This window comes from Aspergillus fumigatus, chromosome 6 (genome assembly GCF_000002655.1).
Source record: "Aspergillus fumigatus Af293 chromosome 6, whole genome shotgun sequence".
NCBI lineage: Eukaryota > Fungi > Ascomycota > Eurotiomycetes > Eurotiales > Aspergillaceae > Aspergillus > Aspergillus fumigatus.
In genome coordinates, this window is record NC_007199.1 from 1,077,648 (window position 1) to 1,099,295 (window position 21,648).

The 21,648-nt window shown below is 48.9% G+C and overlaps 9 protein-coding genes across 9 annotated transcripts; 6 read left to right on the forward strand and 3 right to left on the reverse strand.

Annotated features, from left to right (window-relative positions):
• Positions 1–15: 15 nt before the first annotated feature.
• AFUA_6G04640 (putative hydrolase, alpha/beta fold family) lies at positions 16–1,980 on the reverse strand (the record flags this gene model as incomplete). The annotated part of the gene is made up of 7 exons (XM_742521.2): positions 1,810–1,980; positions 976–1,738; positions 762–922; positions 622–702; positions 434–557; positions 253–381; positions 16–201 (listed from the first exon to the last, which is right to left on the reverse strand). Exons 1-7 carry the CDS (start codon positions 1,821–1,823, stop codon positions 16–18), a joined length of 1,458 nt encoding a protein of 485 aa, XP_747614.2. The 5' UTR covers positions 1,824–1,980.
• A 129-nt stretch (positions 1,981–2,109) lies between these two features.
• On the forward strand, positions 2,110–4,439 carry AFUA_6G04645 (uncharacterized protein). The gene is made up of 2 exons (XM_077804978.1): positions 2,110–3,092; positions 3,159–4,439. The coding sequence occupies exons 1-2, from the start codon at positions 2,722–2,724 to the stop codon at positions 4,087–4,089; spliced, it is 1,302 nt and encodes a 433-aa protein (XP_077661112.1). The 5' UTR covers positions 2,110–2,721; the 3' UTR covers positions 4,090–4,439.
• Positions 4,440–4,643: 204 nt separating this feature from the next.
• On the forward strand, positions 4,644–7,666 carry AFUA_6G04650 (uncharacterized protein; the record flags this gene model as incomplete). The annotated part of the gene is made up of 5 exons (XM_742520.1): positions 4,644–5,606; positions 5,691–5,801; positions 5,956–6,071; positions 6,120–6,772; positions 6,825–7,666. 5 exons carry the CDS (start codon positions 4,644–4,646, stop codon positions 7,664–7,666), a joined length of 2,685 nt encoding a protein of 894 aa, XP_747613.1.
• Positions 7,667–8,460: 794 nt separating this feature from the next.
• AFUA_6G04660 (histone H3 family protein) lies at positions 8,461–9,077 on the reverse strand (the record flags this gene model as incomplete). Its single annotated transcript, XM_742519.1, has 2 exons — positions 8,461–8,807; positions 8,882–9,077. The coding sequence occupies 2 exons, from the start codon at positions 9,075–9,077 to the stop codon at positions 8,461–8,463; spliced, it is 543 nt and encodes a 180-aa protein (XP_747612.1).
• Positions 9,078–9,583: 506 nt separating this feature from the next.
• Positions 9,584–11,319, forward strand: derA (putative ER-associated proteolytic system protein Der1). Its single transcript, XM_742518.2, has 2 exons — positions 9,584–10,019; positions 10,090–11,319. The coding sequence occupies exons 1-2, from the start codon at positions 9,831–9,833 to the stop codon at positions 10,648–10,650; spliced, it is 750 nt and encodes a 249-aa protein (XP_747611.1). The 5' UTR covers positions 9,584–9,830; the 3' UTR covers positions 10,651–11,319.
• A 2,766-nt stretch (positions 11,320–14,085) lies between these two features.
• On the forward strand, positions 14,086–16,935 carry mitA (glycosyltransferase family 32 protein). Its single transcript, XM_742517.2, has 3 exons — positions 14,086–15,431; positions 15,493–15,648; positions 15,717–16,935. The coding sequence occupies exons 1-3, from the start codon at positions 15,153–15,155 to the stop codon at positions 16,350–16,352; spliced, it is 1,071 nt and encodes a 356-aa protein (XP_747610.1). The 5' UTR covers positions 14,086–15,152; the 3' UTR covers positions 16,353–16,935.
• A 147-nt stretch (positions 16,936–17,082) lies between these two features.
• Positions 17,083–18,384, forward strand: AFUA_6G04690 (uncharacterized protein; the record flags this gene model as incomplete). Its single annotated transcript, XM_742516.2, has 2 exons — positions 17,083–17,994; positions 18,077–18,384. Exons 1-2 carry the CDS (start codon positions 17,652–17,654, stop codon positions 18,382–18,384), a joined length of 651 nt encoding a protein of 216 aa, XP_747609.1. The 5' UTR covers positions 17,083–17,651.
• Positions 18,385–18,543: 159 nt separating this feature from the next.
• his3 (imidazoleglycerol-phosphate dehydratase HIS3) lies at positions 18,544–19,333 on the reverse strand (the record flags this gene model as incomplete). Its single annotated transcript, XM_742515.1, has 2 exons — positions 18,544–18,959; positions 19,015–19,333. The coding sequence occupies 2 exons, from the start codon at positions 19,331–19,333 to the stop codon at positions 18,544–18,546; spliced, it is 735 nt and encodes a 244-aa protein (XP_747608.1).
• Positions 19,334–19,713: 380 nt separating this feature from the next.
• Positions 19,714–20,831, forward strand: AFUA_6G04705 (uncharacterized protein; the record flags this gene model as incomplete). Its single annotated transcript, XM_001481402.2, has 2 exons — positions 19,714–19,803; positions 19,997–20,831. 2 exons carry the CDS (start codon positions 19,714–19,716, stop codon positions 20,381–20,383), a joined length of 477 nt encoding a protein of 158 aa, XP_001481452.1. The 3' UTR covers positions 20,384–20,831.
• Positions 20,832–21,648: the final 817 nt, after the last annotated feature.

Genomic DNA, 21,648 nt, shown 5'->3' on the forward strand with positions numbered 1-21,648 from the left:
GTAAATTATGTTCCTTTATTGAACCATCTTTGTAGCCAACTTGCGCCGCATGGGATCAAAGTCCGGTTTAGGCGCCGTGTCTGCATCTTTGTTCAGATCAAAGTGGTTCGCAAGATGACCAGGAAGCTTCTCAGGATGCTCAACTATGAATGGGGTTTCGAGGTCTATCTCCTTGGCCATCGCGTTCAGAAAGTTTGTCACCTGTCTCAAAGGTCAGTAGTAGCGTCATGATGTCTATAGGAAGATACACACCGGCTTCACAAACCACCTGTCTCCACCAAGTTCAAACCAACCGAGGTGACCGCCCCAGGACGTAGTTAACATGACACCATAAGGTGTCTGCGTCATTTCTTGGAAAGGAAGCGCATCGACCGAAGCGATCTGCAAAGCGATTAGTTCGACATTAAACCTTAGAGTTAATTGCAGGACCAACCGGATCATCTTCAGCCTGCACCGTGAAGAATGGGATTCGAATGGCAAGCATGGAATCGATCGATGCTGCGTCTCGATAGTATGCCCCTTCCGTAGGGTATCCCCAGGTTGGACATTGCAGTGCCCTGACGGAATGATCAATAACAGAATGATATAAAAGTTGTTCTGAGAGAATGTACGAGGTCTTACCGATCAAATTCATGCAGGTATGTAGAGTTTCTGACTGCCTCTACATCCACTCGCGGATTCCTTGAGACTTCTTCAACATGCCTGCGATATAGACCAGTCAGCCTGGATAACAAAATTGCTATTGACCGTGCTGAACTCACTGTTCAAAGAGTCGCTTCATGCTTGACCCCATCGTCTTACTGTACACCTCAAGTCCGAGCCACGTCTTTTGAAGGTTTGCCGAGCTGATATCTAAATTCCAGGGGCTTGCACAGAGCACTGCCGCTTTCAGCTGACATGCATCACCCTCTTCACCGAGGTACTGTGCACGAAAGTGTTAAATAACTCTCAGATCCCCAAGGAAGAGCAACCTACATTGGCAAGAATATTTGCGCCAAGAGAGAACCCAATTCCGAACAAGGGTCGATTTGGAAACGCTTTGCGGAGCCATTTTACAGTTTGACGAACATCCCACGTGGCCCGGGCATTGTAGAGCACACCAGTAGTAATTTTGGTTTGAGAACAGCCTCTGGAATTGACCACACATGCTTCCCAATTCCCGTCTGCAATGAGTGGAGCGAGTACATGACGCAGATAGATCTCGTGTGAGCCACCGCTTAAACCATGAAGAAGCACAAGCATGGGCTTGGTGTCGTCCGAAGGCAAAGCTTGGAACTCCTCTTCCGAGAAGAAAGACGTTCGTTCCGGAAGACCTGAAGGCAAAGTGTATCTCCTCGCTTCATCAGTAGCTTCGGCGTTGTCCCTGGGCGTTTCGTACGGCTCGACGACAAAATCCACTGCAAAGTGCCCTTTATACATCGAATTGTCGGCCTCAAACATCCTACGCTTATAATACACAGGAACATCATCGAATTTAACGGCGGTCCAGGCAGTCTGCAAATGTCCATTGAAAAGGAACGGATTCAGATGGCATTTCGTCGGCGTCGCAGAGCGACAGACATCCGCCAACGCAACCTGCTGCTTAACACCGGATTCGCCGGGCTTCTTGGTCAACAGGAGTTTGTTATCCTTGGAATGGAAAAAAGAAAGCCGTGCACTTGGTCGAATCCAGGACAACATGCTTGTTACGAGCAGCAGCCCAGAGATAATCCAAAGAAGTAAATAGGCGTTTAGGATACTTTGATTGGCAAGTCAGTCATGGTCACAGCGGCAGTCTAGGGAGCTGAAAGGGATCAATAATTGACTGACCCGTCTGAATACATCAACAATCTGATTTATAAGCAGAGTTTTGCTATGACAACAGTAACCAGAAAATGAAAGAATTAAAATACAGAATCAAGAGACAGGAACAAACCTACATTACCACTCTGCACCACGCCTTCTGCATGTATAGGATTTTTCCTTTCCTTGTGCCTCGGCATCACTACCTTATCGGGAAGCCATGATATAAGCGCCGTTTATCTGATTAATGACTCAGCAATTACATGCTTGCTTCCATTGTTTGTTCTGTTTGTTTTCTCTTGTATCATGAGACACAGAGAAACCCTATGATCATGAAGTTACTAGTCAGTTGATAACACAATGAAGCCAGTTACATCGAACTCTTTCCCTCCTCTTTTCATCAGGGTAGACTTCTTCTAAGCCAAGTGGCACACGTTGGAGATGAGCATATTTTTAGAGGAACGATGCAGACATCTACGAGTTTAAGAGTGCTCAATGCGGCTGCTGGGAATCCGAAAGCGGAAAGCCAGCTAAATTCGGCGAGAAATCATCCTGCAAATCCCTTTCAGGATGGAAACCTGGTTTCTAAATTTACTTTACAAATTATTGGAACTTAGGTATGCTTGCAGCATTTTTTTGTATTGACAAGTTGAAGCAGCCATCCTTTGGGGTGGTCGGACAGTGACCCTGCATCGGGAGACTTAGCCTTGTATGTAATGCTAATAGCATCTGCTACACTGTGATCATAGCGCGTGCTCCGTTTGCGTGCAACTTAGAGCCATCGTGGGGGAACTACTTCAAGGTCAACAGATCCTCCGTATCCTAGCCTTTCCTGTTAAATGGCTCTTTGTCACACGATGCGCTTTTTGTGCCTTTCATATAACTACTCACTATGATACCAGAGAGCCAGCAGCCAACTAGCTGGTCCTTACCATATCCATGCATTACTGTCAATCTTCAGCGAAGGTTTTCGGAGCAAAGGGCGAGAAACGCTGGAGACATAGCGCCAAGTTGCTGGTTTCTAGTCTAGCCTGTATCGAAAGCAAGCAGCGTTCAGTCAACATGGCGTATCCTTTTCGCCGGGCTGGAGAAAAGCTGAAGACTGTCGCGAAGATGGATACGTGGGTGCGAGATCAATCCAGAGAGCAGAGCACAACGACAAAACCTCCGACCCGGTGCTATCTCCTTGAATTGCCAACAGAGCTGCTGCTAGAGATCATCTCGCATCTATCTGTAATACCTGAAACATGCCTGGCTCTGACCTGTAAACGATTGTTTGCGATATCCGGAGCCATTTTCACATCTGTAAGGTACAGAAATTGCCTCATCAGCTTTGCCCATGGATTGAAGTCCACCTCGCTAATCTGGCCCTCCAGATTCAGTCAGGATTTTGCACCTCTATTCCACCATTACCGAAACGGACACAACTTCGTCACCACACGATGGCAACTCATCAGCATCCTAGAGAACAGCAGGTGGTGGGCCTGCTCGAAGTGCTTGAAGCTCCATCCGCGAGATGCTTTCTCCTCTCGGGAACTCAAGCGCAAACCGGAGGACCGAGCATGTCTGTTGGGTAACTTTGCGGGCATAGTTGACCTGTGTCCCTGCAAGAAACTGACGTTTCGGGATAAGATGGATCTTGTTGAACTATTGAAAGTGCGACAGCGGTCGGTTGCCGACTTACAGTCTCAATTCGGAGCCAGCATTCAACAGCGGTTCTGCTGGCATTCCTGCACTAAGGACTATGGCCCTACGCAACTACAGATTGAGATCTATCCGGAGCTGGATGACCAAGATCAGTTGAGGATCAAGACCGAATACCGATTGACAACGGAATCCGGGAAGCTAGGAAAGGAAGAATACATAACGCCCCGGTTCGGATGTGCTCATCGATCAGTCGACCTGTGGCTCTCCAGTGTATGCCAGACGACCGTTTGCCAAAGCCTCGATAGCATCTGCGCGTCATGCAAGCGGATATCAATTTGCAATTCTTGCAAATCAGTGCTCAAGTGTCCTCGAAGGCAACCTTCCCGTGTTGACCAGGACTCAGGCAAGGCAACTTACCACTTCTGGACGGAAAGATGCCTTGGTGGGACGACATCGACGCCAGATCAGATGTGGGCTTCTCAACGTATACATCCCGCTGAGAATTCGGTTGAAGTCGACAATTGCAGCGAGGCATGCCCTTGGACTGTTCGGGAGCATCCCCCTTCTACCGGCCCACCTGCTTTGGGAATGGATATCCTTGCTCCAGCAGTCCAAGATCAGTCCATGAGCCAGCTTTACACTTCAATAAACCTGATTTAAAGACCAGGAACAGTCTCTGAGCCCTCGGCACTCCCCGGCTCGGCCATTAGGCGGAGGCAAGGCGTTATGAAGATACGCATTCATTCTGCGTTTTCGTTTGCCATTGCGTACTATGCTTCTCATTTCCCGGCGACTTCTTGTGGATTTGACTCCCTTCTCCTTTTGTCTCTTTGAATAGGTGCCTTTGCGTCTCATAGAGTATACCCTCAGTAGATCGAGTGGTATTCTTGCAATGCATATATGTACCATCTGCTTGATACCTGTATATCCAAGTCTCCCTGTAATAATCGTTGGTGAATTAGAAGTACCTTGCGAATAACATTGGTGGTTCCACCATGAGCGTCTTTCTGTTAGGTTGTCGCTTATAAGAAGTCATACGTAGATGAAACAAGTGGTCTGACCGCCCTGGAGTTTCTCCGAACCGAAACGGAAAGGGCACATATCACGATGAAAGGTATCTGGATCGATAACAACTTTCGTCCTCATATTCCGAATCTATCATCCGGGATAGCAGAGTGTTGCGATTCCATGACAGTTATTTGCGTTCGGGGGCGATGAACTACCCACCATCTCATAACGGTCAATATCCTCCGCAGTATTTGCAACAACCGCAGCAGCTACTGTATAACAATGCCGACTCAAACGTTTCGCCATATGAGTATGGCAAACCTGTCGCTTACCCCCAGACTATTATTTCGCCATACTCGTCCTACGGGCAAGCATATAATATAGAGCAGCATCAACATCAACCACAATCGCACCACCAACAGCAGCCGCCGCAACAGCAGCCGCAACAGCAATATGTGAATCCATCTGACGTGTTCCATCAACCGCTTCTTCCCCCTGCCTCGTCATCTCAACTTGCCCATGGCTCAACCCAATATGGTGCCCAACCCATGGTTTCTGTTGCAGGCAACAGCAACCGTTCCCCAGCTGTCGCAAGCGCCTCAACGTCTGCACAATCAACACCCGCGCCATCGACACAATCGGCATATCAGACAGCCCCAACCCTAAACCCAAGGAATAATGTCTTCAACCAGTACTCTCAGGTTGCTCTTCCAGCGCCTTCGGTTCCAAGTTCAAATTCAGTAGCTACCGCTCCTTCTGTGCCATCCCCGAAACCCGCACTTCCTCTGTCATCGAAATCTGCCGATTCTGTTCCATCCTTGAGACCTGCTCCTCCCGTTCCGTCGGCATCGAAACCCGCGCCTCCCGTGCAGGCGAAGAAACCCCTCCCTCAAGTCCTGGTCCCGGCTCCTTCACCGGAAGTCCAACAGAAAATGCAGCGCCAGGGCTCTAAAAAACAAGTGCAACGACAGAACGCTCCGCAAGCTGTGCAAAAGCCAACCAAGCTGCCTATAGATTATCAAGTCCTCTTGTTGAGCTTGGCAGATGAGTATTTGAAGGCAGCTTATGGTCAAGGCACCATGGTCGCTTTATCAAGGCGGGAGATGGAAATTGAGGAATATTACAAGCTTGTTGCGACAGGTCTTGGTTGCCTGGAGGCAGTATTAAAGGTTTGGATTGCCTCTTCCCCCGGTTACAACAATTGCTTCGCCAGTCTGTGGAGCATTCAAGTTAATTTCGGTGCTACCCTTTAGAATTGGAGGCTACAACCGCGAATGGAAGCCCTTGTAAGGTTGCGATATGCGCGCATACTATTTGAGGAGACGGAGAATGATCTTGAGGCAGAAACAGCTCTGAGCAAAGGGGTAAGGGCTCCAGCGCACAGTGGTCCATTAATCCGGCAGTTTACTGACGTTCTTGATTCGACAGATTGATTTATGTGAGAGAGTGAGTTAGCATCCCTCGGCTATGCACTGCTGTTCCTCGTGGGACATAATCAACTTACTTACGGTGTTGCAGAATCGCATGTTAGATCTCAAATATAGTATGCAGCATCTTCTGGCGCGGATGCTACACAAGACCAACCCAAAAGCCTCATTGAAGGCTGTCGATGGTATGATACTGGATGTCGAAGCGTAAGTTGGCACATTGCATTCCACGCAGCTTGATTCTAACAGTCGCAGATATCGCCATTCGGCTTGGGAGTATGCTTTTCGCTTTCTTCGGGTGTCACTTTCGTTATCAACATCGGCGCACCAGGATTCCGTCTCGGCGCTGCAACATCTACATAAGATCTCCAACATGGCTAACCGACAAGGCGACAAAGCTGTTGCGGCCATCTCGGCCGTGATAGAAGCACTTGCTCATCTGCAACAAGGAACGAGCTCCGATGCAATCGAACAGGCTCAGCGTGCGGTTGCAGTAGCAAGAAGCCATCAACTCAACGATGAGCTCCGTCATATACCGCAACTCTCAACTCTTGTGCAAATGGTCGATATTTGTTGCAGTCTCCTTGAATACGACGTCAATCAATCATCTCAGAAATTGAAGGTCATGCAAGATTTGATGGACGAAAGATTGAATGATCCGAATTGGCGTGCTGATGGCTCTTTCTCAATTCCATTGAGTGGAAGATCAGCTGGACCCTCCTCCATTGATACGGGCGATATTCTTCAAGTTCAAAATGGGACACTCTTATTGAGTTTCAATTGGCTTCCCCAGCACGATCTCTATGCACTTTGCTATTTCCTCAGCTCGATCACACTCAGCGCAAAGAACTCTTACGACGGTCGTAAGGCTGAGAAATTTCTACAGGAAGGGATACGAATGGTTAAAGGTATGCCCTATCTCCATTCTGAGGTACCAAAATCTCTAACGGGAGTCCGCAGGGAGCTTCAAAGCACCGCAGGAAATTGTAGAGTCAATGGTCAATGCAAATAGACGCGTTGGTTGGCGACGGATCCTGTACTGCAATCTTCTTCTACATCAGGTTTTTCTTGCCTGTGGTCGGACAGATTGGGATCTGGCGAATCAGACACTAAAGGAGCTGCGCTCCATTGCAGAGGAACTCGGGGATCAGCTCCCTGACACCATTCAGCGCTTGATGGAGTATGCAACGGGCGCACTTGCCCAGGCGACTGGTGATCTGGAGGCCGCCCTTTCCATTTTCCAGTCCCCTCTTCTCTCACTATCATCAATTACCAGCAAGACAGCACGAAATGATCCTCGTCGCGATATCGCTATCCTTGCCGCCTTAAATACGATTCTCATACTCCGTGACCCAAATCATCCGTCTCACTCCAATCTTCCCAGCGCTTTGGCCCTTGTCGAGTCGTTCTGTAAGGCTAGCCCGAACAAGTATATCCAGGCGGCTTATTACCTTGTATGTGCGACAGTGCAAACAGAGTCAACCATCCAGACCAAACAGTATCTTCAGCAGGCTCTTCAATCTGCCACGGCAATAAGCAACAGTCAGATCACCTGCATGACGCTGACGTTCATGAGCTGGAAGTATTTTCGCGGCGTGGTTGGGGAGCAAGCTGAAAAGAGCGCTCGCGCAGGCCGGGCAATGGCAAAAAAGGCCAATGACCGACTTTGGGTCAGCGTCACTGATGAAATGCTGGCAGAGACGTTGGAAAGGCAAGGGAAAAGTGAAGAAGCAGAGGGAGTTCGCGACGAGGGTCACCGCGTGATGACCGGATTACCACCAGCTCTGAAACGACCTGTGTGACTCCACCTTCTCCTTATATCGTCATTCTTATTTCGTTTCATTTTCGCTTCTTCTATCCAAGGCAGTTTTTCTAGCCTTCTGTTCTGTGATACCACTTCATGGCCAATTGTGATGATCTTTGCGTACATGGGACATGGCTGGCGCATTTGGGATACATAAATGGGAGCTTGTCTATTGATTCAACAAGTTGCTGCTACAGCATTCGGTATATGAACACGGATGCCTGCCATGAATATGCACATTGCAGGTATTCGCCTTCCGACACCTGATGAAATTGACCGAGAATTTGTTCAGAAAATCTCAACTGCACAATCCGAGTAAGTCTCCAGACATTGCTAAATTGCAAATTCCTTGAGGGAATTGAAGTGCACACAAGTTAGATGCACCCACTACATCGCATCCACTATTCAACCTTGCTGGCAAGGCGACTACTAAATATACATGCATTGAACTTGGGAAGGCTCTTTGGCCCTGACACAAACAATCTCAATGTAACGGACGACACAAACCAGATAGAAACCCATTTCCTGAATATGACTCCACAACTCTCCATACGCCTGCAACGTGTACACCACTCTGAGTGAGGTTGAATCGCACCATGACATAGTAGTAAAAAGCCTCGAATGAGAATCAAATATCACGGAACAAGTGGACTGTCTGCGTGCAATAATCAATATTGGGACCGTCGCTCCCTTGCGCCTGATTCCTCATAGGAGGGATAATTTTCTTAACCCCTTTGCTGACTGATATTTATTTCCTCAAACGCCGCTATATTGCAACCTGGAAGCTCAAAATCAACCCAGACCGCCCCAAATACCGCGTATTCTTCGGGCGAGCTGGATATCTTTCTGCATAATCGTTACACGCTTAGCATGCAAAGCACAGAGATTGGTATCCTCGAAAAGGTGGACGAGGAAAGCTTCGGCGGCCTCCTGTAGCGCCTGAATAGCGTGCGACTGCCACCGTAGCTCCGCGCCTACTTCGGCGGGAAGAAGTTCCAATGCGACCTCGCGTACGAGTCGCGCAAAGGGTAGCTTCTGAATAAGGAGGTCATATGAGCGCTGGTATCTGCGGATCTCTTTCAATGCGACGGTTCCCGGCTTGTACCGGTGTCGGCGACCTTGAGGGGTTGGGTCCCCAGCTGGTACGGTATTAGCGATAATGCTATTGCATAGGTTTTGATATGCCTGCGTAAGGAGTCATTTATGTACATACGTTGGACGTCTGACGGCCTCGGGGCGTGGGCTGGTCGCTTTCCCCCCCTTGTTCCCCCGCGAAATTTGGGCGGCTGTCCCCGAGTAGAAGGTGATGCTGTAGCCGCAGCGTTAGATGGACCTGCACCTCCGTCATCTCGAGGTTGGGTTCGAGGAGCCCCAATTGCTTTACGTCCTCGTCCAGTCTTCGGCGGCATGGTGGACAAATATGCGTTCGGTGTTACGCGAGGTTCGTTACTCGAGGGCCCTTTTTTCGAAAAAAGTATGACCGCCGAAAATATCCGACCGAATGTGCGATTATGGGCCTTTCACAAATTTGCTGTGTTCTGTCTGATGACAGGGATTCGCGCGAGCATAAAGGGGATTTTGTTTTGTTTTGGTGCTAAGCTAGATAGTTAAAATGTGCATCTGACCTGACGTCGAACCAATTCCACAAGGGGCCACTTGACATAGAGCCCTCTATTCTCGAAAAAAGTCCTCTTTAAAGTAAATAAGACAGTTGGGATGGATATGAGGAGCTGGTGGTCCCTCAATTACGCCATGTCTTTCCTGCCTCTTCAATGCGCCGGCAATATGTTGTCCCAGCCATCTGAATTATTGACGCGTAGCGCGCGCTTGGATCTCACGTGACGATAGAACCTTGAATGGCTTATCATACAAGTAAGCAAGCCATAACTAAGCAAATTCCCGACTGACGTTTGTTCGGAGGTGGAGAAAAGGCCACCTGGAGCTTGTGCCTGCCGTGTTATTATTTATCCTGTTTGGCACGTTATCCAAGATCGTCCAAGATCACATGTGCTTTCTGTACATTATTCAATCATACTGCCTTTGCTCTCAATTAAGACAAATTGATTGCTGTTCTGTTCTTCATATCACTCACTCACTGTCAATCACTTCCTTAAATAAGCTCAACCCATTCTCCGCTCTGTTACTGCTCGATCTCCGTCGTAATGGCCGCCATCTGGGGAAATGGTGGACAGGGCGGGCAGTTCCCTTTGGAGCAATGGTTCTACGAAATGCCTCCAGTCACTCGATGGTGGACAGTTGCGACCGTGGCTACTTCAGTATTGGTGCAGTGTCATATCCTGACACCATTTCAGCTGTTCTACAGCTTCCGCGCAGTCTACTTCAAGTCTCAGGTACGTCATAAGAAACCGCAGATCAGGAGGCTATTATTTGAGCAGGAGCAAAGGTTGACTCTAATGGCAGTACTGGCGACTTCTCACAACATTTCTCTACTTCGGTCCATTAAATCTCGATCTACTCTTCCATGTCTTTTTCCTTCAGCGGTACTCGCGACTCCTCGAAGAATCTTCCGGCCGATCCCCCGCTCATTTTTCATGGCTATTGTTCTACGCGATGACCTCTCTCCTCCTCATTTCACCGTTTCTCTCTCTTCCATTCCTCGGCACCGCCCTCTCCTCCAGCTTGGTGTACATCTGGAGCCGCCGCAACCCAGACACTCGACTCAGTTTCCTCGGCATATTAGTCTTCACTGCGCCATATCTTCCCTGGGTCTTGATGGCCTTCAGCTTGGTTGTGCACGGCATTGTACCTAAGGATGAGATTTGTGGCATTGTTGTCGGCCACATCTGGTACTTCTTTAATGACGTCTACCCGTCTCTTCACGGCGGCCATCGCCCCTTGGATCCGCCGCGATGGTGGAGGCGAATCTTTGATCCGAGAGCAGCAGCTGGAGAGGCACAAAGAACAGACACGGATAATGTGAACCGTGATTTTGCCGCCGCGGCCGCCCCTGAGGTCCGATGACTTGCTGGCATTCTGGGCAACCTTTTTTCAGCGCCTTAATATTCAGGGCAAGACATCAGTCGCACTAGCAACCCATCCAACGCAGCAGCCGCCTATATAAGTATTACCTGAGAAGGAAGCGGCTTAGCTCTGGCTGGATTTAGTGCTCCAGGCTCCGACTAATTGGCCTGCACCTAAGTCAGCTGTTTGGGATACTCTCCGGTGTTGATAATTAGATATCGCGACATACCAGGGCCTGGACGGCAAGCATGCAACGCACCTTGGAAGAAACTCAAGGGCGAGGTGCAGCGCACATCTGCACTTGGTCGAGCTGGCTCAAGACATGGGGTCAAACTATGATCGCTCCGCTATGAGAAATCAGTGGTGCTCAGTATAAGGTGGCTTCAAGTGGGCTTGTGTATCATGTGGACTACAATCATTATTGCGACGACATTCTGGTTATGATGATTGATGAGGGACATCTGGAGATTTCACCCATTGCTTTGTCGAATAGTCACTTCTAAACTTGAATAGAGACAGAGCTTAAGAAATACCGGTAAAGCACCTCACTGCAGCTGTAGACAAAAATTTAACGAATATCAGCTCCTCAATCTGCCTCAGGCCCTCAGCTCTCCCTACTTATTTCTCGACTCGCGACAAGGCATGAACTTTTTAGTTGATCATTTGGTCATCAAGAGTACACATCAGCCAGTGATTAGTATACTGCAGGACTACACGCTTATCTCGGCTGCTGGTACAGTCCAAGTTAGACATCCACCTCCATCATCTACAGCCAGCTGGGGAGGACGCGTGACTGCATCCTTCTGATGTCCAGCTGCATGGACTCCAGCTACTGGAAGATCACACTCGCATTGAATGGTCTGGCGAGCGTCTTACAATTATGATAGTAGAATGATCATTGGATACAGGGACCTTCGAATGACGATACAGAGCATTTGTTGCATCTCAGAGAAGAGAGGAGTTCTCTGCTGGACTGTCTGGGGGTCAAGGTAGGGCACACTTGATGAGTGACCCACTTTGAGTTTTTGAACGAATTTCATCCATTGCGTGCATTTTCGCCCAATGAAAAAGTGTCTTGCATGGCCAAGCCTTTAAATGCCATGAGTTTCCACGTATTTAGCTTCTGTTTCCTCAGAGTGTGACAATGTTGATTGGTTTGTCCGACTTTGTGGGGTAGGATATTCATGGACATTGGACTTTCTTTTCTCCAAATTTTTTTGTATCTTGGCAGAAAAGAGCTGTTCGACCCTTTACAGTTCAAGCGCACCAAGGCTAGACTGGTTGAAATGGAGTAGTAAGACGCCTTGTGACCCTTGTGGAGTATGAATGGCTGTCTGTTACAGGTTGATGGTTGCATGTCTCGAGGCTGAAGCCCTGGAAATTAAGGCCTGATAGACCTGAGCAAAGAGCAGATGAGACAAGCCACTGTAGTCACTGCAGAGCACTACACTCACCTTTGATCAAATTTTCTGAGGATTTGACGGGCGTTCCTTGGTTCGAGATGGCAACAGTCTAACAGAGCTGCCCGTTATGCTTCATTTGCTGGTATTAATTTGGAAGCCTTGGCCGACGCTTGAGCCGGGGTTTCGACCTTCTTCCCTAACCAAGGCTCGGCGTTCCTCCAAGCCTAGGATCGCAAGGCGGATGAGGTCTTCTGTGGCGATGTTTGGAATTGGACAATGGGACGCTCCTCCATTACGATGATATAGGCTGTGAAATTCTATGGAATAGTGTCTGCCTATTGATGAGGATTTGGTTGGAAGTGTTCCGCTGCCAGCGCCACCTGACAACAGTATGATCAGAAGACATTGCCGCTTAGGGGATACCAAGGTAATTTGATGGGAGCGACGCAAGTCAGGTCATAAGTTGGATTGAACGAGGAGTGAGAATTGCGATGTGACGTGCCGCTGAGTCCTACCTTCTTGTTAGTTGCTACGCCGCAGCCGATATGACGGATGCTAAGAAGCGATCTAAAGGCAAGCCTTGTCAATGTCCGATATGCCGAGTAGGTACGGAGTACGGATACGGAGTTATTGTACTCTGTAGACCGTACCTCACAAGTTCATGCCATAGTTCGACCCAATGGTGGCCCCAATGGTGGCTTTGCAACTTTCCATTACGCAGTTTTCCTGCTCCAAGAGAGCATACGTACTCCTTGGCGCGTTCCAGGCTCTTGGTGCCTAGGTAGGTCAAGTGTAATGTCCAAGCCACACTAGGTCGTAATATTACACCTGACGCCAGCCATTACGATTCCGAGACAAGCCCCTCAACAACATCAAGCCAGGAGATCATTGGCAGCAGTATTTGAAACTTTTGAATACTTTTAGTGCCTCGTTCGTACTTAGTGACAGGCTGACAGGCTGACAACTGGCTTTTATGCTGCGGTGCAAAATCCATCTCTGTAACACAAGGTCGTTGATATCGGAAAGAAGGCTCCAATTGAGGAAACAAGCCTCGGAATCGATGGCCTTTGGAATATCAATGAGCCTTATCTTGGCTGAGTTGGTCAGGATGGATTCATGGTAGACCTGCTCCGTAGATTAAACCATAAACATTACATACCTATGCCATTACACAATGCACAAGCGGCGATACGAGTACGAGGGAGACCCTGCTCCAGTGTTCTTATCCCCAGCAGCTCTGCATTATTATCAGACCTCTCATTATTGATTCAACCTTTACACGCAGCCAAGGCATAAGAACGAAAACCGATAATCCACAGTGGAATGATCTCAACTAATGAATCGTACGTGTCACTAGACCCTTGTAAAACCAGAGCAGATATGATCACCTGCTCCGTAGACTCAAAGAGAAACTAAGGTACATCATCATCATCATCCAAAATAATATCGCATTGAGAATAGCAATTGTCGCTTAATCTGCAGAGAAGAAGACCACTTTCGGTGCTCTTTACATACCAGCAAGGCTTTGAACAAACTGCGCCAATCCCGCTTAGTTATCATTCCTGTCTCAACAAAAGACTAACGAAGAAACCAGTAGAACTAAGGTAATCAGCTAAAATGGCCTGGTTTCAGCGACGAACCTTGCCGCTCCATTAGTTTCATTGGTGCAAGCTTCATGAATATAAACTGGTTCTCTGGCCGTTGATCTTATCCTTTTTGAACCTGCGCCTGCATCAGCTCAATGACGATATGCGAATAATACTTCTCAAATTTCTAGGTAGACCTTACCAGATAGTCACGCGTAGGTACGTAATTAATTTCAATGCACTGCCCTGCTCGTCAACTCTGGTAATAAACTAGCGTGGTGAAAGTTTGACACTAGACCTGATCAGGGAAGGATTTCGCGGGCTCGGTCAAGTAGCGTGGCGGAGGCTCAGCTCTGGCGCGGTGGCTCTCAAGTCCAACCTAAAGGCTTCCCCGAATATTCGAAGACTTTGCTCCACTACACTCTAGTATCATGGCCCCGTCGCCCCCACCTCTCCAGGGCCCTCTGGGTCTTCGGTGGTTACCATGGACCGCTGTTAAGGGGTGTTGACATGGGCGAATCGAACGACTCGTACACACACGCGGCCACGCCTCCCTTCGCATGTTTTTGCTTTTGCTCTTCAACTGCCCTCTCTACTTGTCTTTCCCTAGCTGATGCTTTGTAGCTAGGCTTCCTTCGTTCCTTCTCTTCGCTCTTTTATATCATTTTATCCTGTCCTTTTTATTTTTTTTTTTCTTCTAATTTTTTTTGTCTTTTTTAACTTTATATCTCTATTTTTCCAAATCTCCAGTCCAAGAAACTCTGACCGTTCTACATTCATTACCATTATTGATCTACAGGTCCAAAACGTCGTCGAAAGATTATAGTTTGCCTAATATTCCTTCAAATCTATCCTTGACAAAAGTTAGCTTTGCTTCGTATTATTCGTCGCTTCTTCCCAACGGCCCCAAATTGGCCCCCTCCCCGCCTCCCTTTCCCCATTCGAACTTCTCAGATCACTTCTTGAGACCGTCAACTATCATTACTACAAATAAGCAGTGGTAGTAGTGGTGGCTTGTTGTCCGTCACTAGGCTTCGTTTTGTGTCGGTCCTCTCACTTTTTCCCTAATTCTCACCAGTCCTTCCGCGGAGTTCTGAGGATCTTCATCAAAAGGGGGGGCGTTACAACTTAGGGCAAACAGAACCTCTTCGATTATCTGCCTCCTTCTGAATAACGCCTGTGCTTTGCGACAGCATTAATCCTCCTCCAGGCATATACGATCACTATTGTCCGCATAATAATCAGTCTAGTATCTCCAGAGCCCACAATTGGAGCTTACATTGTCAACCTTTTTGCTCTGTGAGCTGGCGGCAAAACAAGGTTGAAGATAAACAACAAACCAGAGCCAATTATTGCGGCCTCTTCACGCTCACAAGAACCTCGCACACGACACGCCCTTACGACTCGAGATCGCGTCAGACAATAATTTGCGCTTCAATTGGGGACACCCTGTCCATCTTTTGTTCGGCCGTACTGTTGCACAGTTGCACGTTCGTGCTACTAAGCATCCAAGATGCGGCGCGGTGTCTTAATCTTTCTCATCGTCAACCTGCTCATCATATCGTTTCTTGTGCGCAGTGTCTTCACCCTACTATCCTTGCTGGTAGAAGATGCCTCGGCCGATGCAATTCGTCATGCGGAGCTTCCCTCGCCAAATTCGAGCTTAATTGAACAACGACCGCAGATTATACCCAAGATCATTCACCAGACATACAAGAACGAGACAATCCCAGAAGTGTGGCGGGAGGCTCAACAAAGCTGCAAAGACCTGCACCCTGACTATGAATACATCGTATGTGCTTCATTTCCCGTCAACTGTTGCCTTGTTATACTAACGTCTCCACCCGCATTAGCTATGGACCAACGAAAAGTCCCGCGAATTTATCAAGAACGAATATCCGTGGTTCCTCGACACATTTGACGGCTACAAGTACCCGATCCAACGGGCAGATACTATCCGATACTTTGTTCTGGCTCACTTTGGCGGTACATATATCGACCTTGATGATGTATGTGTTCCGAGCATGGCTACGAAATTGGATTGAGAAATTCTGTTCGCTGACTGGAATTGATTCAGGGTTGCAACCGGCGATTAGATCCCCTCCTCTCCTACCCTGCTTGGGTGCGCCGTACCGTTCCAACGGGTATCTCGAACGATGCCATGGGATCCGTTCCCCAACACCCGTTTTTCCTTCGAGTCATTGAATTGCTGAAATCTTACGACCGCAGCTGGCTGCTTCCTTATATTACCGTCATGTACTCGACTGGTCCTCTCTTCCTGTCAGTGATTTGGAAGGAATACATGCAAGATAAACCGAGTGAGGCTGCACGAGTTCGGATTCTCATGCAGGATGAATACAACAAGTATTCGTGGAGCTTCTTCACTCACCACGTCGGTAACAGCTGGCACGGTAAGGACGCCAGGTTGATTTTCTGGATGGGTCAACATTGGATGTTCCTGACTGTTCTGGGTTTCATCCTGGCCTCTGTCGTGGGGTTCTGCCTCTGGTGGGTCTATGGGCGCATGATTCTCCTGAGCTCGAAATACCGCTACCGATACTCGAAACTACCGGGCCTGGGTCGCTTATCCTCCCCTACACGTCGATCTCGAGGCGTGATGCCTACGCTACTTCGCCGTGTTAGCTTTAAGGAAGACGAAGAATCTGCCCATGTTACGGAGACCTCGTTCGAACTTTATAGCCGTCGCGATTAAGGTTCTACGCCTTCTTGTGACCCAAATTGTGACCGTGGTCGCTCCGCAACGCATTTTGATACGACACTTGCATCCAACATTTCTTGTACCCACTATTCCTGATGGCCCAACACTGTTCTGAGACACGCAGTTTTGGGCCGTGTTTCTCTGCTTAATCGTGCATGTATGGAGTTTTTTTTGGGTCACGGATTGACCGAAGCGCCTGTTTGGATCAAATGCTTGCTTGTACATGTTTTGGCAAGATGACCTGGATCTATCTGCATGCGAGGTAGCCTGCTAGGCAGCCTGCCCGCCTTGTATTTGGCTCTCTCAGATTCCTGATCTACTTTGCTTCTTCCTTTTCACCTTCTATTCTCCATTGTCTCTTTCACATATTTCTTTGTATTGATCTTTCACCTCCCTTTTTGACCCACTACTTTTCATGTCACTATAGACTTACGCTCGTGATGGGTGTACCCCTCCCCATTATCAGATATAACGTATCGGCTGGGAAGCAGACCGGAAATAGAATCTTGCTAAGCGATGATACATTCGCGATGAACAATTTAATCAAATGACCATTGTCTTCTTATATCAAATCCATGGATGCCTCTATACTTGCACCTTATCAGTCGAGGGCTGGTGGAGAAGTGCTACATTGGAGGCTTAGGCTCCAGATGGTCCAGTAAGGCGCAAGAGATGTCAGTAAGCAGTTCTCCATCCTGTTTGGTCGTCAGCAACATGCAGCTTGAAAGAAAACCATGCAACACGTTTCAGCCCCAATTCTCTGTTTCCCAATCAACTCTTAGTTCCGCATTAGCAGATCGCCGCTAATGCATACCAGGCGTGGACCTGCGCGAGGCATGAATCAGATTTGTCCAGCAACACCCTGCGCCATAATCGTGGTTGCAACGCTCGACGAATCCAGCAAGACACCACGGGTTGGGTTGGTAATTTCTAACACAGTCTACCAGTGCGAATACTACTACCTCGGAACATGAGACAAAGTGGCTTCATAGGCCCCTGTTCATCCTATTCAGATTTCAGCCGCAGTCTCACCAGCCATTTCCACTCCACCCCGAAATATGTGAAACGAGCAATGGAGAATGAAGGCTCTTGCCGTCGCTTCTTCGGTGATGAATGGTGGGACTAGTAACTATCTCATCAGCATTACCTGCCTTCCTTTTTCAAATCATTTAAAGAGTGTTTTGAAGCTACTACCGCTCATACATCTTCAGATCTCCTCAACGGACTCATACTGTCTGTGGTACATTTTGATCACCGTAGAAGTATAGACAAGTCACGGTAACGCAGCTCACAATGAAGCCCGCTCATCTCTCCAACTCTCTCGTCTTCCTCATTCTCCCTGCCCTGGGCTACGCGGCTCCAGCTTCCGCCACCACCCAGCACCAGGCCCGAGACGTGAAGATCACAGCAACGCAGATCGAGACCATCGCGCCCAAGTCGAAGTCGTGCGCGGACGCACCCGCCCCGGGCGAATGCGCCACATCCGAGCAGGCCGCGGCCAACATCGCAAAGTCGTTTGAGACGTACAAGGTGACCTCGGCTGCAGAGCAGGCGGCCGTGATAGGGTTGATGGCCTTTGAGAGTTTGGACTTCGAGTACAATAGGAACCATTTCCCTGGTGTTGCGGGGCAGGGGAGTATGTTTGCCCTTGTTTTTTCTTTTTTCTTTTTTTACGATTCGTATTTCTGCAAGAGGAAGGTTGACCCTGATGTGAATAGCCCGGAATATGCAATCGCCTGCATTCAATGCCAAGTATGCGGCTTCTCTGCCAGCTCTTGCAGACAAGTTGAAGGACGTGTCTGGCGATCCGGCGGGTGTCCTTGACTTGTTGCTGTCGAATGAGGAATATGATTTCGGTTCCGGGGCTTGGTTCCTCACCACGCAGTGCTCGCAGGACGTGCGCTCGGAGCTCCAGTCTGGTTCCCAGGGTGGGTGGGAGAAGTACATCACCAGTTGTGTGGGGACGGATGCAAATGAGGAACGCAAAGCGTACTGGATGCGGGCCGTGCAGGCGCTGGGTGCTTAGAGTTCTTTGGGGGAGCGAGTTTGGATCTCGACTAATGGTTCCAATTGAGCATCAATGCAGTGTATTCTTTGGGATTTATCTGTATCTTCGTAACTTCGTCTCTCCGGCTGCTGATATATCCGTAGTTGCCCCTCCCCCTCTCACACATCTCCAGGACCCTTACAGCACTCCCTTTGTACTAACCACATCTCCCGCTCCAACTTCGCCAGCCACCCTTCTGGTACAGGCAGTGCGGATAGCTACGGCCAGCGCCTTGAACGCACTCTCTGCACGGTGGTGGTCGTTATCTCCGTATGTGCAGCCAACATGCAGCGTTACATCGGCAGCCTGCGCGAAGCTGTGCAGTCCATGAGTGATCATCTCGGTGCTCAGGTCTCCGATCTTCTCCCGCTTGAAGCCCAGGTTGATCACGGCCCAGGGACGGCTGGAGAGGTCGATCACAGCCCAGGAGAGAGCCTCGTCGAGTGGAGCGTCGCCGCGTCCAAATCGTGCAAGAGATTGCCGGGCGCCTAGAGCTTTGGTAAAGGCGGTACCGAGCGCAAGGAAGGTATCTTCGGTGGTGTGGTGGTCGTCAACTGTACAACACATTAGCCACGATATAGTGCGAGTGGACGAGACTGAAGCACATACTGTACAGATCTCCCTTGGCTCTGATGGCTAAACTCCACCCAGAGTGTTTGGCGAGAGCATGCAGCATGTGATCCAGAAATCCGATCCCCGTGCTTACGGTGATCTGCTGGGTCGGTGTGAACTGGGTCGCATGGGCGGCATTTTTGGGGGGGACGATGCCATGCTTGGCGGCCTCTGCCTCCTTCAGGTCTTCAGGAGCAGGGAAATGATCTGACGGCTCATATGGAGGGAGGACGCCGCCGTCGAGAGAGAGAGACACCTGGATCTTGGTCTCGTTGGTCACCCGCGAGACGGTCGCTGTTCGTGCGGGGAGAGGCATTGTGTAGATGTAGGGCGGCAAGTTCAGTAATTGAAGGGTTGTGTTTCTAGGAGCCGGTGACCAAAAAGTTCCCGTGCAATTGAATCGTGAATCAGCTTGTCTCAGCAATATCTCGACTCCAAGGACTGAGCAGTAATCAGGGTCTCGTTCAGTGTCACTTCTTTTTAGCGGAACATGTCCCGCGTTTCAGTTGTTACCGGAAATGGACAATCACTTAATCCGAATGTATAGCTGCGTCATTCCATAGTGTTATCAAATGATAACAGCTGCAAATGTCATCTCAGCTGCATGTTCGACGATTGTTTCGGTCCTTCTGGACATTTTTTCTTTTCAGTCCATGACATCTTTATATTCCCGGCACATCATCAGACCCCTCCGTCATGCCTACATCGAGTCAGAAAGGCGACATTAACCCTCCAGAGGAAGTCACATCGGAGGCTGTTCGAGGGTTCCTCACTGGAGCGTTCCGGGTGGGTTTGATCATGATACTCCTTGTTATTTCCAGATGAGTTCCATATCGGGTCCATATCGGGTCCATATCGGGTCCATGTTTTAAATGCTCAGACTTTGCCCAAGCGTTCTTTACCAATTGCTTGGGCCATGTTAGGAGTATGCGCTGGCAAAATGAGTGCAACATGCTGACGCTCAGCTCGTGATTGGTAGTTTGGTTCCGTGTCCATCCTTGCGCATATGATCCTTATGCTTCCTCATCCTTTCAAGTTCTCCCCCCCAGCAGCAACTCCGTCGCATCCACCGGCGTCGCCGTCATCAAGTCGTCCGAAAACTTTGCGTTTTTCCAAGGACCATCTACGGTCCAAATTCATCTACGGCCCCCTCAGTGGGTTTTCTGAGTGGCTGTCTCCGACGGCCCGAGTCTACCGGGGATTGACTCCGCAATTTAAGGTCTTTCTACAGATTGCGGCAATGACTCTGGGGGGATGCATCTGGGCCGAGCGGAGAGTGAACGAATATATTGATTTCATGCGGAAGGTAAAAAGAGCCGAACGACTGCAGGCACAGAGGGTAGCGCGATTCTCGGAGTCGGAGTAGAGCGGGTTTTGTATAAGTTGAAATTTCATCAAGGTCTCCGCTCATCGAAGGCATCCACCCGCCGAAAACACAGGGCAGTGTCGATGTGTGGCATTGCATCTCGTCGAGCCGAGACAATGACCAGAACGATACGTATCATCTGCCTCATAACTACATGGCTCAACTGGTCGATGCGCTCTTTTCTCTCCTCGTCACGGCACTCACTCTCTGCTCGGGGATGAATCTGAAACGCTGTTTGTGATCTCCGTGACGACGGCTCGACCAAGTCCCGTTCTCCGTAGATGCTCAGCCACTTGATTTCGTAGATGAGCCATGAGGACTCTGTCATTCATCACGAGTACAAGCTGTGCTGCATCATCTACTTCAGTTGATCGCTGGATGAAAAGGGCCATGATTGGAAAAGATCTGTAACATAACATCAAGGGTAAATCCACTCGATCCAAATGGCTTTTCTTGGCCTTTGTATTACGAGTACTGTGGTGGTTCGCCCTAAGCCGAAGTCACTTGCAGCCTTACTTTGCTAGTGTACAGTAAAACCTCGTTATAACGAAAGAATCCAGACAGTTTTTCCAAACAGTCCAACTTTCTCGTTATAGCGAGGTTTTACTGTATGGAGTACGTGGCTATCCTTAGTTTTCTCGAAGGCGCCCGGGCTTGTGGCTTTGTGAAATAGGCTTCAATGGCTCCGTTAGGTGCATGAGTAAGGTAGTGAGGATCTTTCAGGCTCTCACAGGTAGGATCGGAGTTAGAACCACGAAGGAGACAGGAACCATCCTGAGTTCAACATAGTTGTTGACACTTGGCACTCAAGTGGACTTGGAGGTGGACAGTGTACCCTTTTCTCAGAGTGGAATACCTCTCTCTCCATGAATTGAGTAATCCACACGATGACGATCCAAGATCTGGTGGAGCTTGCTTTGCGCTAGTTGAAAGCTGCGTTGATGTTCCGTGGTTCGGGGGCGTTCTTCGTCTCCTGAAATCCAGCAGTGAACTAAAGAAAGTCTCTCGAACTGTTGTTGTTCGGATGGAAGAGTCGTCTGTTCGTTTATTATGTCTACAACTGGTGTGGCTTGGGTCATTCACACTTTTGTAAATGAAGCGTTGCCTCACAATGGTTGCTAAGATAGGCTAAGTGTTTGTTGGTATTAGGTAGCTTAAATCCACCCATGTTTCAAGTTTGAACCCCTTTTTAGCCACGGAGTACCTCTGTACCTGGCTAGAGACTGAGGTACGGAGTACCGAGTTGCATACTTAGTCTCTCTCAA

Bases quoted from the DNA above. Each gene is read 5' to 3' on its own strand.
- AFUA_6G04645 (XM_077804978.1), top strand. From the start codon at position 2,722: ATGCATTACTGTCAATCTTCAGCGAAGGTTTTCGGAGCAAAGGGCGAG. The intron at 3,093-3,158 runs GTACAGAAATTG...CTGGCCCTCCAG, and splicing joins GCCATTTTCACATCTGTAAG to ATTCAGTCAGGATTTTGCAC.
- derA (XM_742518.2), top strand. From the start codon at position 9,831: ATGGCCGCCATCTGGGGAAATGGTGGACAGGGCGGGCAGTTCCCTTTG. The intron at 10,020-10,089 runs GTACGTCATAAG...CTCTAATGGCAG, and splicing joins CAGTCTACTTCAAGTCTCAG to TACTGGCGACTTCTCACAAC.
- mitA (XM_742517.2), top strand. From the start codon at position 15,153: ATGCGGCGCGGTGTCTTAATCTTTCTCATCGTCAACCTGCTCATCATA. The intron at 15,432-15,492 runs GTATGTGCTTCA...CACCCGCATTAG, and splicing joins ACCCTGACTATGAATACATC to CTATGGACCAACGAAAAGTC. The intron at 15,649-15,716 runs GTATGTGTTCCG...GAATTGATTCAG, and splicing joins CATATATCGACCTTGATGAT to GGTTGCAACCGGCGATTAGA.